The 14,874-nt window shown below is 52.8% G+C and overlaps 1 protein-coding gene across 2 annotated transcripts in view; it reads left to right on the top strand.

Annotated features, from left to right (window-relative positions):
- Positions 1 to 846: 846 nt before the first annotated feature.
- The window catches only part of TGM2 (transglutaminase 2), a 36,948-nt gene continuing 22,920 nt past the window's right edge, over positions 847 to 14,874 (top strand). The window contains exons 1-3 of one of the 2 annotated variants that reach the window (XM_016937902.3): positions 847 to 1,057; positions 4,657 to 4,836; positions 10,158 to 10,400. In XM_016937902.3, the coding sequence (XP_016793391.2) occupies positions 1,048 to 1,057; positions 4,657 to 4,836; positions 10,158 to 10,400 (433 nt within the window). In that variant the 5' untranslated portion in view covers positions 847 to 1,047. The remainder of the gene's footprint in view (positions 1,058 to 4,656; positions 4,837 to 10,157; positions 10,401 to 14,874) is intronic. The other variant, XM_054674642.2, reaches the window with a different exon arrangement.

Genomic DNA, 14,874 nt, shown 5'->3' with positions numbered 1-14,874 from the left:
GGGTGAGTGGATGGATGGGTAGATGGATGGCTGATTAGATGGATGGCTGATTAGACAGATACAAGGATGGGTGAGATCGGAGGATTATCTGGGTTTTGCTACAGGAAGGGACATGGGTGTGTCTGTTTTTGCAGGTGTGTCTGCATGTCTGTACCTGAGTCCATGCCTGCATGTGTGTCTACCTCTGAGTAGCCACATCTTTGTGTGTCTGTGGGTGCCCTCTCTGATTTTGCGTCCACATCTGACAGTGGCATTGGTGTCTGGGAGGTCTGTGTGTGTGCCAGGTGCCTCTGGACACCTGCTCATCTGTGTCCACAGCTGTGTGTGGCTCGCGGTCAAGGCTACCTGGCTGTGTCAGGCTGTATCTATGTCCTGGTGTGTGTCTGCCATTCGAATCTGAATTTGTATCCATGTCACTGTGTCTGCGTGGCCAGCCGTGTTTGGTGTATCTGTGGGAGTGTATCTGTGTTTCTGTGTGTATCTCCACAGCCCTGTCTTGGTGTGTCTGCGTCTGCTCTCCGTGTATGTATATCTGAGTATGTGTGTGAGTGTGTGCGTGTGTGTGTGTGTGTGTTGGGGGTGGGGAGGTGTTCTTGATCCCAGATCTGACCTAAGAGTCCACATCTGTGTGTCCAGGTGCACCCCGGTTCCGTTGTGTGTTTCTGTGAGGGTGTTGCGTGTGTCTGTGTCTGAGCGTGTGTGTCCAGGTGTCTGTTCTCCAAGGTCTGAGTCTGTGGGTCCAGGTGTGTCTGTATCCTGGGCTAGTTGTGTGTCCCTGTCCGCTCCCCCAGGGGGCGCCCTCGTCCGGCCGCCGTCCCTCCCTCGGGCTCCGGTCCCCTGGGTGAGCCCCAGCGCTGGCGGCGTGGGCCGGGGACTGGGCAATGGGTGGCCTCCCAGGTCGCCGCCTTCCCGCGGGGCCCCGCCCCCGGCCCGCCCCAAAGCGGGCTATAAGTTAGCGCCGCTCTCCGCCTCGGCAGTGCCAGCCGCCAGTGGTCGCACTTGGAGGGTCTCACCGCCAGTGGAAGGAGCCACCGCCCCCGCCCGACCATGGCCGAGGGTGAGTATCAGAGTCACCGCAGCCGCCACTCAGGGGCCCCGGGGCATTGGGGGTCAGGACCCGGTGGGAGCTGAATCCCTAAGTCCTGATTTGGAGAGCAACAGGCAGACCGGGCTGGGTGAGGAGGCGTCTCAATGCTGCTTGGAGCCTCAGTTTCCCCATCCACACTGCATAACCATTAACCCTTGCCTCCCTGGATCAGGTGAGGCAATGGAACGCGACGGGGTGTTGTAAACTGTAAAGTCCTGGCGGACCACTGGCACGTGTCCTCAGTCAGTCAGTGGGGGCTGGCTCTCTGATGTGTGCCTGGAGCTGTGCAGGGGGTGCTGGCCTGGCCTCAGAACACTTAGGTTTGGGTGGTTCTTGCCAGCCAGGACCAGGTGGTGTGCATGCCACGCCGGTGGTGTGCAAGCCAAGCCTGGCTGAGTCCTTGGCTCCAGCGGCCAGAGAGGAGCTTTCGGCATCCTATCCAGGAGCCTTCGGAAATCAGGCTTGTTCTTCCCGCCCTCACGTTCTGCAACCCTAGACCTTGGCCAATTGTTGAGTCTCGCCTATAAAATAAGGACAACAGTGTCCTTATTTTATAGGACAAGGTTTATGAGATTTGTTTTCCCCCAAGACCCCCACCCATCTGTCACCCTGACCATGCCCTGGTCCTCTGCTCCAGCCTTTGGTGCATCTGTGAGGAACGAGAGGAGTGGAACAGAGGCTTAACTAATTTCATACTGGTGCCCCTGACTCCCCCCCACACACACAAGCAGCACTGTCGTAGGTCCCAGCTGGAGGGATTTCTACAATGGAGGATGTCACTGCTGGACCCAGAATCCCAGCTGGCTCTTGGGTCAAGTTCATCTGGGGATGGCTTCTGCACCCATTGCAACCCCCAGGAAGTGGTGTGGGACAGGGACATGGGGCAGGTGGAGCAGGAATGGGTGGCAGGAACTGTGGACCCACCTGACCCTGCTGTGTGATCTCAGCCACCTGCCTCCCTCGGACCCAGCTCCCAACACACTGTGATGTGTCGCCTCGGTGGCCGCTTGTCCTCAATGCATCTTCTCACCCCCATGCTCAAAAGCAGGGCTCAGTGGGGCTGGGAGATCCTGGAGATGCCAGTTATGATGAGCCTCCAGCCCCATGTCACAGTGGCCACTTCTGACAGAGGTCTCACTGGCCTAGAAGACCTAGGCCCTTTCTAAGTGCAGAAATCCTATAAATCCTACAATTCTAGACCTGCATCTTTGGAGCTGGGCATGATTTCTGGAAACCCTTCTTCGGACAACAGATGGAGAAAATGCCCCAGCTCCCACAGCCCAGGGACTGGCCGTATCTCCAGGGTCTTCCATGGGAACAACAATGGCCTCTTTCCTGCTCAAGCTCCCTGGGTCTGAAGTTTCCAAAAACAACATGTCCTCGCCGCAATAGGCCAGCAGGAAGTTTTTCCTTCTGGCCACTGAGGTCTCTTCTGTTGTGATTACACGGGGACCGACATCCCTGATACTTCAGTGGCGCAGAACTATCTGCCCCCAGGTTTGAGAACAACACAGGACATGGTGGCGAAGGAGTGGTCATAAGAGGGGCTGGAGAACAAACTGAGCTGTAGTGAGGTGGTTCCCAGGGCAGAATCCTACAGAATCCTACAGAATCCTACAGCTCTGGATTCCAATCCCAAAGCAGCCACTTGCTCTGGGACCTGGAGCCACCTGGTGTCTTTGTCTACAAAATGGGAATCATGATAGCATCTATGTAAGTGGAGTTGTTTTGGGATTTAAGTTGAGATAATTCACACACAAGGCACTTCGCATCTCATTTTTGGAATAGTCAATGGTGAGCAGGAGACCTGGGCTCTCCCACTGCAAGGACCAACTTGCGGCGTGACTTTGAACAAATTCCTGCCCCTGGGCCTCACTTGGACCACATGCTGTCCAGTGGCTCCACACTCAGAGAGTCTGTCTTGCCCACTCCTCCCACCTTAAGGGCTTCCCAATCTTGACCTTGAGCTTGCCAAGGTTTATGAGATTTGTTTTCCCCCAAGACCCCCACCCATCTGTCACCCTGACCGTGCCCTGGTCCTCTGCTCCATCTGAAACTGTAAATGGAACTTTCGCATATCAAGCTTCTGTCCTGGGCTGGGCCCTGGGGAAGGGGGTTCCCAACACATCTTCTAGACTCACAGCAGCCCCTTGAGACTTCAGAGGAGGAGTCACAGAGAGGGAGAGACACTTATCCAGGCTCACACAGCAACACAGCAGAACTAAAACCTACCTCTGGAAGTCTCCAAAGCGCCTATCATGTTAAAAATGTTTTGTTTTGGAGAATATTGAACATACACAAAAATAGACAGAATTGTTTAATAAATTCCTATGTCCTCATCACCCAGCCCTGACCTCCGTGGTGTCTCCTGCCCCTGCGCACCTTCATCTCAGACATCACATCATGTCATCTGTCAATGTTTCAGTATATGCCTTTAAAGGATAAGGACTCTCTTTTTTTTAACACAAACAAATTAACAAAAATTCTTTGATATCACCATTATGCCATCGGTATTTAAATTTCCAGTTGTCTCATACATGTAATAAATGTTTTAAAATACTTTTTTGAAATCAAGATCCAAATAGATCAATACATCACAACGGGTTTAAGTTTCTCTTTATAGGTTCTCTCTTCAATGTTTTTTTCATTTTCTTTCTTGCAATCTATTTATTAAAGAAACCGGACCCTTTGTCAATAGTTTCCCAGTATATGAAGTTTGTCAACTGCATCCTGGTTCTGTGTTTAACTTCTTCCTCAGCCCTGGGTATTTCCTGTAAATTGAACATTGGATCTAAAGGCAAAGGCCATGTAATTGACCTGTACCAAATACTGCCCCTGCTTAAACCAAAAGAACCCTCTGATAGCAATAGAATAGCTCGTGTTTATTGAGTATTTATTACACAACAGACATTGTACTAAGTGTTTTACATGCATTAATTCATTTCTTGCTCACACCAGCCCTGGGAGGTAGATACTGCTGGTCCCATGGCTGCTGGAGGTCACACAGCTAGGAAGTGCCACAGGGGGTCACAACCTTGTGATTAAAAGATTTAGGCAAAGCTGGGCACTGTGGCTCGCACCTGCACTTTGGTAGGTCAAGGCAGGAGCCATCACTTGGCCCAGGAGTTCGAGAGCAGCCTGGGCAACATGGCAAAACCAAAAATGAAAAAATTAGCTGGGCACATACCTATAGTCCCAGCTCACTGATAAATGAAAAATTAGTGGTGCACGCCTGTCCTCTCAGCTACTCAGAAGGCTGGGGTGGGAGGATCCCTTGAGCCCAGGAATTCAAGGCTACAGTGAGCTATGATCACACCACTGCACTCCAGCCTGGGCAACAAAGCAAGACCTTTTCTCAATTAAATTAAAAAGAAAAAAAAGGGTTAGAGAGATTGGGCCCCACCCAGCCCCTGTGTGACCAGGGCTGGGGAGAGAGGTCAGTCGAAACAATGGCTGTGCTTTGTGGGGAGTAAGAGGGCACAAGGCCCCCATGTCTAGGGAGGGCAGGTGCATCACTGGGGGTCTGAAGGATGCCCCCGAGGCTCATGCGTCTCCTTCTGTTTCCATAGAGCTGGTCTTAGAGAGGTGTGATCTGGAGCTGGAGACCAATGGCCGAGACCACCACACAGCCGACCTGTGCCGGGAGAAGCTGGTGGTGCGACGGGGCCAGCCCTTCTGGCTGACCCTGCACTTTGAGGGCCGCAACTACGAGGCCAGTGTAGACAGTCTCACCTTCAGTGTCGTGACCGGTGAGTACCTGCAACCCCACTCCACCACCACCACCACCACCACTTCCTCTCCACCCTGACATGCCCCAGAACCCTGACAGAGAACAGGACAAATAATAACTTTACCTTCTTTGTTCCCTGGGAGATTGCCACCTGTCATCAGCCCCATTTTAGAGATGAGGGAACTGAGGCCCAGAAAGGAAGGAGATGTCACGGCAGACCACCAGCTTTGTGAGCAAGTCTGTGCCTCTGGACCCCTGAGCTCCTGAAAGCCTATTATCACCAGGGTTGCAGGTCAGCCTTCAACCAGGAAAGTTGATCAGGATCCCATCCACAGGCTGGGCGTGGTGGCTCACACCTGTAATCCCAGCACTTTGGGAGGCTGAGGAGGGCGGATCACCTGAGTTTGGGAGTTGGAGACCAGCCTGACCAACGTGGAGAAACCCTGTCTCTAGTAAAAAAATTCCTATCCACAAGCCAGGCATGGTGGTACATGTCTGTAATCCCAGCTATTTGGGAGGCTGAGGTGAGAGGATCATTTGAGCCTAGGACTTTGAATCCAGCCTGGACAACATAGCAAGACACCACCTTAAAAGAAAAAAGAAAAAGAACCTGTCTGCCCTTTCCCATATCAAAACAACTTTCTAATCTCTCTGCTGCCTGAAATCCACGCAACCCAGCCAGGCACTGGGATCAGGCCCAAATCAGGCCTGGGTGGCAGAGAAAGAGCCCAGCTAGCTTCAGCCTTCTATGTGGGCAGTTCTGGGTCCCAGCAGTTCATTCTCCAAGCATTAGGAGGCTGCCTCAATCTCCGGGGCTGGACAGAAAGACCAGGATTCTAGCGCAGGCTGGGCTGCCTACCTGCTGTGTGACCTTAGGCAAATTACTTAACCTCTCTGAGCCTGAGTTTCATCATCTGAAAGCCCTCACATTGGAAGGTTGTTAAGTGTCTGCTATGGGGGAGGGCCTGCAGATATTTGCAGCTGTTGCTTATCTTTGTACTGGGGCCCCAGGGATAGGTAAAGGGACACCATGTCCCCAGGCATCTCATCCCCAGATGCGTGATGCGCAATTTTCTTTGTTGGCCATTCCTGGGAAAATGGCCTCAAATGCCAAATCAGTGGGGCTGGTTTCCGGTGGCAGCCACTCCCTTGAGGTCAGTGAGGGGCCACCTGGCTAGGACTCGGGTTGGGAAAGGCCAGCTGTTTCTGAAGTCTCCGAGGGCAGAGATGGCAGCAAGCATTCCTTGGCTGAGGCCTGCATTGAACTAGAAGGCCGTTGATAAGGCTTATCATGGGGACTGCAGCTTAGCCTCGGATAGCTCCTCCATCCTTCTCCTCCCTGCCTCTGCCCTCCTGGTGGAGACACACCCACTGCCCAGGGGCTCCCCCACAAGCACACTGGCCCCCAAAGATCTCTTGCTAACAGAGCCAAGGAGCCCCCAGCAAGTCTCTGACCCTCCAGCCTCAGTTTCCCCCTCTATGAAGTGAAAAGTTAGGGTACATGGCAGTTAAGGGCTGGGTCTGGTGGCCTGAGAAGAGTCAGACTTATGATAGTGAAAATCACTACATCTGTGGGGCACCCACCGAACGGATGCTTGTCTTGAATCCTCGCAGCTTAGAAGTTATAAAGGACTCCATTTTGCAGATGGGAAAGCTGAGGCTCAGAAAGGTCAACTCACTGGCTCAGGAGGGTCAGTCACACAGTGAGTCAGGGACACAGAAGGCTTCAAACCCCGACTGCAGAGTGAGGCTTTTCATCCCTATGTCCCTGCAGCAGGCGCATTTATCACAAGTGCCTGCCAGGGCTCAGTGTGTTCCTCTGTGAAATGGAATGGTAGATGAGCTGCTGGCTTGGGCAGCCTGTGATTTCTACTTTCTTTTTTATTTATTTTTCTTTCTTTCTTTCTTTTTTAAAACTTTTATTTTAGGTTCATGGGTACATGTGCAGGTTTGTTATATAGGTAAACTCGTGTCACAGGGGTTTGTGGTACAGATTATTTTGTCACCCAGGTGCTAAGTCTAGTACCCAAGCGTTATTTTTTCTGCTCCTCTCCCTCCTCTCACCCTCCACCCTCAAGGAGGCCCCAGTGTGTGTTGTTTCCCTCTATGCGTCCATACGTTCTCGTCATTTCTCTCCCACTTATAAGTGAGAACATGGGGGATTTGCTTTTCTGCTCCTGCGTTCGTTCGCTGAGGATAAGGCTGCCTTCTTTCCTCTTCTTTCACTCTCCAGATGTCCCCTTTCTTATTTCTCCTCCAATTGTCTGGGCAGCGTAGTGTTAGGTAATTAGGGCCCTGAGTTTGGGGTTGGGTGAAGGGCCGCTGCTGACCTTCCCACCTCAGCAAGCTAATCTCTGTCCTCCAGTCTCCACCAACTTATCTCAAACCATGACCAACCTGCCCTGGTCACTTCCGCAGCCCCTGTAGGCAGCCACGGAAGAGCCCAGACCTCTGAGTACAGAGTGCACACAGCTTCCCTGTCCAAGCAACCAAGAAATTCCCGGGGCCTGGGGAAGCCTGAGAGACAATACCAGGAAACCGGCCCTCCCCCAACTCCAGGCCTGGCCTGGGTCAGCGCCCGGCTCAAGGCCTGGCCAGCTGACTCTGCTCCTGTGTGGGAACATTCTAGCTTGTGATGGGAAACTGAGGCCCAGAGAAGCAGGAGAGCTGGCTAAGGTCACTCAGCAAATGGAGCATGTGGCCTGACCCCACACATTCTTAGATGTTGTGTGTTTTCACCCAGACAGTTTGAGACCCGACAGACTCTGTTATGGGGTCCAGGCCACACTAGACAAATGCCATCCTTGTCAGAGGGATAAAGTTCCCTCCAAGGTGGGGTCGGGGTTTGAGGGGGTGTGGCAGTCACAGTGGGAGTGAAGTCAGCCTGGAGGAGTGAAAGGAACCCTTATGAGGCTGATAGAAGGCTTTACTCTGGAAGGTTCTGCCCACCCACCCCATCCCAGCCCGGCCACCAAGGTCTGGGATAGTGGCCAGGACCCCTAGGCTCCCTGTGGTCATTTGGGCCCAGAGTGGCCCTCATGGTGCCTCTGGTCCCACAAAGAGGATGGTGTAGAACCGCAGCCAAGAAATTTGTGAAGTCAGCTTACGTGAGCAGCGGGTGGACCGTGGGGCAGCCTGTCCTTCTCCTGTTCCCCCAGGATCTGGGAAGAAAGGAGTGTGTGAGTGTGTGTGCATGGCTGCCCCAAGATAGAGAGAAAGGGAAATGCGTTTCCTGACTTGTCCCCAAGGGTGACATGTCAACAGCGACAGTGGTGATGGGATCTGGCCCAGGCCTGTTGCCACAGAGACCAGATCATTGATCTCCGAGCAGGGACATTTCTGAGATTGGAAGGAGCACCCTTAAGAATTATGCTGGGACCACAGGCGTAAACTGAGGCTGTCCTGAGCAAACTGTGATGCTTGGTCACCCCAGCACCACCCCTCTCAACCTCAGTTTCCATATCTGTGAAGTTCTTCAATCGAACTAGACAATTTCTACGTTCCACTCCAGTCCTCACGATCTGCTATTTGGCCTGAGAATTCAGACTTTTAATGGCCCCTTTTAATAACACTGACGATAGCTCACATTTCCTGCATGATTACTGTGAGCTGGTCACTGTTCAAAATGCTTTCTATGAACTCTCTCACGGAACCCTCTAAACAGAGCCAGGAGGCGTTCATGAAAACTGAACAAGACTAACTATGATTTCCTGAGCACTTACTATATACCAGGTGCCTTGTGGGATGCTTTGCATGCCTGTCCTCTTTAAGCTTCACAACAACCTTATAGGGAGGTACTGCCACTGGCCTCATTTTACAGATGAGAAAACTGTGGCATAGAGAAGCTAAGTAACTTGTCGAAGTTCATAGAGCCAGTTTCGAACCTGAGATTGGACCCTCCCAGGCATGTGGCCTAAGCCTGTTTTCTTCTTGGATAACAAAGCAGATCAGAGAGGCCTGGTGATGTGGCCCAGGTCACACAGCGCTCAGGGGCAGAGTCCGGGAGCCAGACCTAGGGTGGGTCTGGGACCCCAGGCCTGCACGGCTCCTCCCCAAATGCCAGCTCTGGAAGTCAGGGAGCATTCAAAGGCTTCCAGTCGGCCCCTGGCACTTGGACAGGGCCTGAGAGGCCTGTGTCGTGCCTGTTAGTTCATGGTTACATTTGAGCTGGGTGTGGGTGGGGCTGGCTGGCAGGGAGGAGGGGGCTGGGGGGCTGGGAGGGAGCCCCTGGGTGAGCAGGCCCCAATAATGTCCACAGTGGGTGGGCAGAGCTGCAAGGAGGGAGATGGAAGAATAAAAATAAACTTTCCTGGGCACCCGCCCAGCCAGGCAGAGAGCGTCCTCTGTCTTCTCTCCACCACCCATGTCCAGAAAGTGACCAGCCCCTCCTCGCCCTGCCCATGACTCAGACCTGCCTGTGGGGGCGGGCCCTCCCCTCCACCTGGAAAAGCAGCTGCTTTGAGAGTGTGCCCATCACTGTGCCTTTGAGAACCCGGCTGGGGAGTGTCCTCTTTGGGAAGAAGAGGCACCGTAGAAGATAACTGAGAGCTAAAGACCCACTTCAGATGCGACCTTTGCCACAAACTCCTAAGATATCCTTGGGAGACCGCTTCGCTCTGAGCCTCAGTTTTCTCACCTGGGCAAGGGGTCTCAAAGGAAGCAGGTGCTTCATGAAGTGTAAAAGGCTGTAGGAAGGTGAGGGGTCGTTATGACCAGCATCTCGGAACTGCCTGTGGAGATGTGGGGGACAGCAGATGGGGGGCCTGGGGAGACAGACACCTTGAGGCTGTGTGGGCCAGCCAGCATCCCCCGCTGGCCTACAGCAAGGGGCTCTCAGAGGACCGAGGTCCCTTCCTGCTCAGCGTCTGGGCTTCCTTCTCTGAGAGAAAAAGCGGGACGCTAGCAGGTAGAGCATGTAGGCAGGAAAGGAGGGCCCTGGGGCATGTTGCCTAATCCTTGTCTATGCTACACAAATGGGGCCAGGTGATCCCAGAGAGAGGGATGGGCTTGTCCCGAGTCACATCATTGCAGAGCAGTGGAACTGAGCCTTGGCTCTGGGCCGCATGGCCCCTCTCTCAGGAGGACTCTTTAGTTGAGGACATGCTGTATGCCTGTGGCTTTTTATGCATTCCCACAAAACCACCCCGAAAGGCTGGGGTTCTGAGCCCCCCTTTACAGATGAGGAAACTGAGGCTCAGGGAGACAAACTTCTTGCCAAACTTATTTCAGTGGTTAGTGGCAGAACTAGGCCTGGAGCCCAAGCCGGGGGACCCCACGTAGGTGCCCTGCCCTGCCAGCCCTGCCACCCCTAGCTCACGGCTACTGCTTCTCCCTCCACAGGCCCAGCCGCTAGCCAGGAGGCCGGGACCAAGGCCCGTTTTCCACTAAGAGATGCTGTGGACGAGGGTGACTGGACAGCCACCGTGGTGGACCAGCAAGATTGCACCCTCTCGCTGCAGCTCACCACCCCGGCCAACGCCCCCATCGGCCTGTATCGCCTCAGCCTGGAGGCCTCCACTGGCTACCAGGGATCCAGCTTTGTGCTGGGCCACTTCATCTTGCTCTTCAACGCCTGGTGCCCAGGTGAGCCACACGCCATCCACTCACAGCGTTGGGGTGGGCAGGGCTGGATCCGCCCGTGGACGAGGCTACCGGAGGTGGGAAGAACAGGGGATAAGAGACACACATCAAAGTGGACTGAGTGAGGCCCACTGTGCTCCAGCCTCACAAAACCCTCAAGACATGAGTACTCCTGTTATCCCTGTTTATAGAAACAAAATGAGGCCGGGCTCAGTGATCCATGCCTGTAATCTCGGTTCTTTGGGAGGCTGAGGAGGGAGAATCACTTGAGCGAGCCAGGAGTTAAAGACCAGCCTGGGCAACAGAGCAAGACCCTGTCTCTACAAAAAAAAATTTTAACAGTAGCTGGGTGTGGTAGTGCACGCCTGTGGTCCCAGCTAATTGGGAGGTTGAGGTGGGAGGATCACTTGTGTCCAGGAAGTCGAGGCTGCAGTGAGCTATGATTACACCACTGCACTCCAGACTGGATATCAGGGTGAGACCCTGTCTCTAAAAAAATAAAAATAAAAAGAAGCAGAATGATATGCCCAATTCCACATATTTACCAAGGGACTTCACTCGCTGTTTGAGGCCTGTATATTCCCAGACCACTATGAACTGGGGCTTGGCGGTGACTTGGTTTCAAAAGCCCCACATCAGGAATAGGGTGCCCAGCTGATGCCTAGGCCCGGGCACTGTGTCCTGGTTCTGTTTCATGGGGCCCTGTTTTTTGTGTGTTTTTTGTTTTGTTTTGCTTTGTTTTGTTTTTGAGATGGAGTTTTGCTCTTGTTGCCTGGGCTGGAGTGCAATGGTACAATCTCAGCTCACTGCAACCTCTGCCCACCAGGTTCAAGCAATCCTCCTGCCTCAGCCTCCCCAGTAGCTGGGATTACAGGCATGTGCCACCACGCCTGGCTAATTTTTGTATTTTTAGTAGAAACGGAGTTTCACCACATTGGCCAGGCTGGTCCCGAGCTACCGACCTCAGGTGATCCACCCACCTCGGCCTGCCAAAGTGCTGGGATTACAGGCGTGAGCCACCGTGCCCGGCTGAGGTGGAAGGCCCTGTTTTAAATCTCACCCAGACTGGTTTGAGGAAGGGAAACCCGGAGGTGAGGTTGGGGGGAGGGCTGGGGGAGGGGGGTGAGTAGGAGCAGTTTGACCATCCAGCTGCCTCCTTATACACTATCTCAGTCGGGCCTCTCAACAATCCCAAGGGGGAGATGACATGTCCCCACTTCACACACAGGAAACTGAGGCTCAGAGTGGTGAAGTGGCCTTTGGAATCTCTTTGAATAAATAAGTGGACAACCTTGGACAAAACTAGAAAGTCAGAGGGGAGAGCTGAAACAAAGGAAACTGACTTGAGCAAGGGGGAGGAGGCAGGGGTTGCCAGTCACCTCCCCAGGCCTCGATTTTCCCATCTAACTAGCAAGGCAGTCAGATCTAATGATCTGTTTCCTTCCCGCTCTAATGAAACAAAGCAGGGAAAGAAGCATCATGGGCCAGGCCCCTCCTGGGAATCGGGTGTCCCTCTTCAAAAGGGCAGAAATTCTGGCCTCCTGGCTGTTAGACAACCACCTTCTTGCTGGCCCACTGCTTTATCTTTTTTCTTCTCTATTTTGAAGCATTTTATATTTGAGCAGAAAGCTTTTAAAATTTTTCGCCTTTCCATATTTTGATTTTTATTTCCCAGTATAACAGTAAACCATGACAGCATTCTCTGTAGAAAAGCTTCAAGCCCAGGTGCAGTGTAATCCCACACCTGTAATCCCGGCACTTTGGGAGGCTGAGGCAGGGGGATCACTTGAGGCAGGAGTTCAAGACCAGCCTGGCCAACATGGCGAAACCCACCGTCTCTATAAAAAATACAAAAATTAGCCCGATGTGATGACACACATCTGTAGTCCCAACTACTCAGGAGGTTAAGGTGGGAGGATCGCTTGAGTCCAGGAGGTTGAGGCTGCAGTTAGCTGGGATTGTGCCACTGCACTCCAGCCTGGATGACAGAGCAAGACTCTGTCTCAAAAAAAGGGGAGAGAAGGGGAGGGCTTCAAGACTACAGAGAAATGGCCTCCCCCTTTGACCCCTCCTCCTTGGGGGACACCATTGTTAGATATTTTGCGGGGGCTCACCTCCTTAGGTCAGTCTGTGTGTGCCTGGAGAAATTGCTGTATTTTATAGGTCTCTGTCTCTCTATCACAAACATAAAAGGATCCCACTGTATACATTAACCTACAACTTGGTTTTTTCCCCTCACAATACACCGTGAGGCTCTGTCCACATTGGTCTGCATACATCTGCTCATTCATTCTTTTTTTTTTTTCTTTTCTTTTTTCTTTTTTTTTTTTTTGAGACCAAGGCTCTCTCTGTCACCCAGGCTGGAGTGCAGTGGTGCAATCTCGCCTCACTCCAACCTCTGCCTCCCGGGTTGAAATGATTCTCATGCCTCAGCCTCCCGAGTAGCTGGGATTACAGGCATGCACCACCACGCCGGGCTAATTTTTGTATTTTTAGTAGAGACAGAGTTTCACCATGTTGGCCAGGCTGGTCTCAAACTCCTGACCTCAGGTGATCCGCCCACCTCAGCCTCCCAAAGTGCTAGGATTACAGGCGTGAGCCACCAGGCCCGGCCACATCTGCTCATTCTTTCTAAGGGCGTTGAGTGTCCTGTTTCTTGCCCATGTGGATGGTCCAGCCCCCACTGATGGACATGAGGTTGTGCCTGGAGGCTCATGGCACGCAGGGACCATGCGTCAACGAGCACCCTTGCTTCATACCCTGTGGCCAATGGAATGATTTCTCAGGACAGAAGTGGCCTTACTGGATCCCCCCCGCCCCATAGGTTTGTTTTGAATTTTAGTCAATCTGCAGAGGGTAGCAACTAGTTGGCAGCTCTGCCAACAGGACAGGAACACGCTGGTGTCCCCACCCTCGTCCACACCACAAGGTTTCAGAGTTCAGGGAATGGGAAGCGTGGTTCTGGGGGATGGCCCCCTTCCTCCTGCTTGGCCTCACCCGGCGGCGGGTTGGAGTGGCGGTCAGCCAAGCGGCACAGTGACTAAAGTGACCCACATCCCGGGGCGGGAGCTGTGGAGCTGGTGATGCAGAGGCAGGAAGTTGGGCTGGGGTGAGCGCAGGGGTGCTGCGGGAGGAAATCAGTCTGATGGGTGGGAAAGGGCCGGGTCTGCCTGGCAAATGGGACCCTCCTGTATGTCAGTTCCAAGACCAATATGATCGAGTGCCAGTTATATGCAAGGCTTCACGTCCCCAGTGCCCCCACCTTTACCAGATGGGGACCTGAGCTGGGGATGTCACAGTCTTGGCATCCTGAGCTGGGGTGGGGACAATTCAAGAAGTGCTGACACTCATTCTAATGTTGAAACACTGTGGGTTCTTCTTTCTCTTTCAGTCTTTATCCCACATCCCCCGGCTGCTGCAGAGCCATTATAGTTCATTGACTTCAAGGTTAATTTTTATAGAAGTTTCCAGAGCCAAAGATCAGAATACACAAGAGACTTGGCCTCTTTCCCATTTTTCCTCACTACGATGAAAGTCAGGGCTGCTGGTCGCTGCAGATGGGCATGACAAAGCCCAGGGGTCTGAGGGGCCAGCAGCTGCTTCCTTCCCAGGCCAGCTTCTCCATTAGACCCGGCAGGCACTGTGCCTGGGGCCTGAGAAACTCTTAGGGGCCCGTGAACATGTTTTAATGTAATTTAAAATCAGGAGAAAAAAATGAACATTTAAGTTGAACAATAGGTTTTAATATGTAATATTGAGATAGCTGTAATTAACCAAGGCAGTCATAACATTCAATTACTTTTTTTCTAATGGAGGAAGGAACGCATGAAGTCAAGAGTGCCTGGGGCTCACCAAAGTCATAATGGGGCTCCAGATGGCCCCTTCTTGGCCTCAGTTTCTTCACCGGTTAAGTGGAGTCAGTAAAGCCAGCCTGACCTTTGGGCTCCTACCATCTTGCCCCAACTTCCTCAGCTCCTTCTTCTCCCCTCACTGGCCACAGACAACTAAATGCCCTGCATTTTCCAGAAAGCTTTGTACTTTCTGGTCCTCTGCTTAGAATGCTACCCTCCAGGTTCCAACTCTCTAAACCTTAACCATTTTTCAAGACAATATTCAGATGCCACCTCCTCCAGGGAGCCCTCTGTAACTCTCTCAAGCTGGACAGGACCCCACCTCTCCTGAGCTGCAGGAACCCTTTCTTGGCCTTCCCCTCTGCTACTGAGTTCTCTCTGCCTTGAATCATACGCCTCCCTCAGGCTACCTCAGGGCTTTCGTTTCCAAAGCACCTTTCAGATCTGCATTTTGGGCTGACACAGTGAGGTGTTAAGGTGGGCAGAGAAGGCAAAGTAGCCTACCCAGGGTCACACAGCAAGTGAGAATCAGGAGTTTCCTGACTCCCGGTCCAGTGCTCCTGTGTCCTTAGTCTCAGTTTTCCTAGCTACAAAATATTCCTGAGCCTTAGTTTTCCGGTCTTTAA

Source organism: Pan troglodytes, chromosome 21 (assembly GCF_028858775.2).
Source record: "Pan troglodytes isolate AG18354 chromosome 21, NHGRI_mPanTro3-v2.0_pri, whole genome shotgun sequence".
Lineage (NCBI taxonomy): Eukaryota > Metazoa > Chordata > Mammalia > Primates > Hominidae > Pan > Pan troglodytes.
The sequence above is the reverse complement of the archived record's forward strand: the minus strand, read 5'-3'. Positions and strand labels throughout refer to the sequence as shown.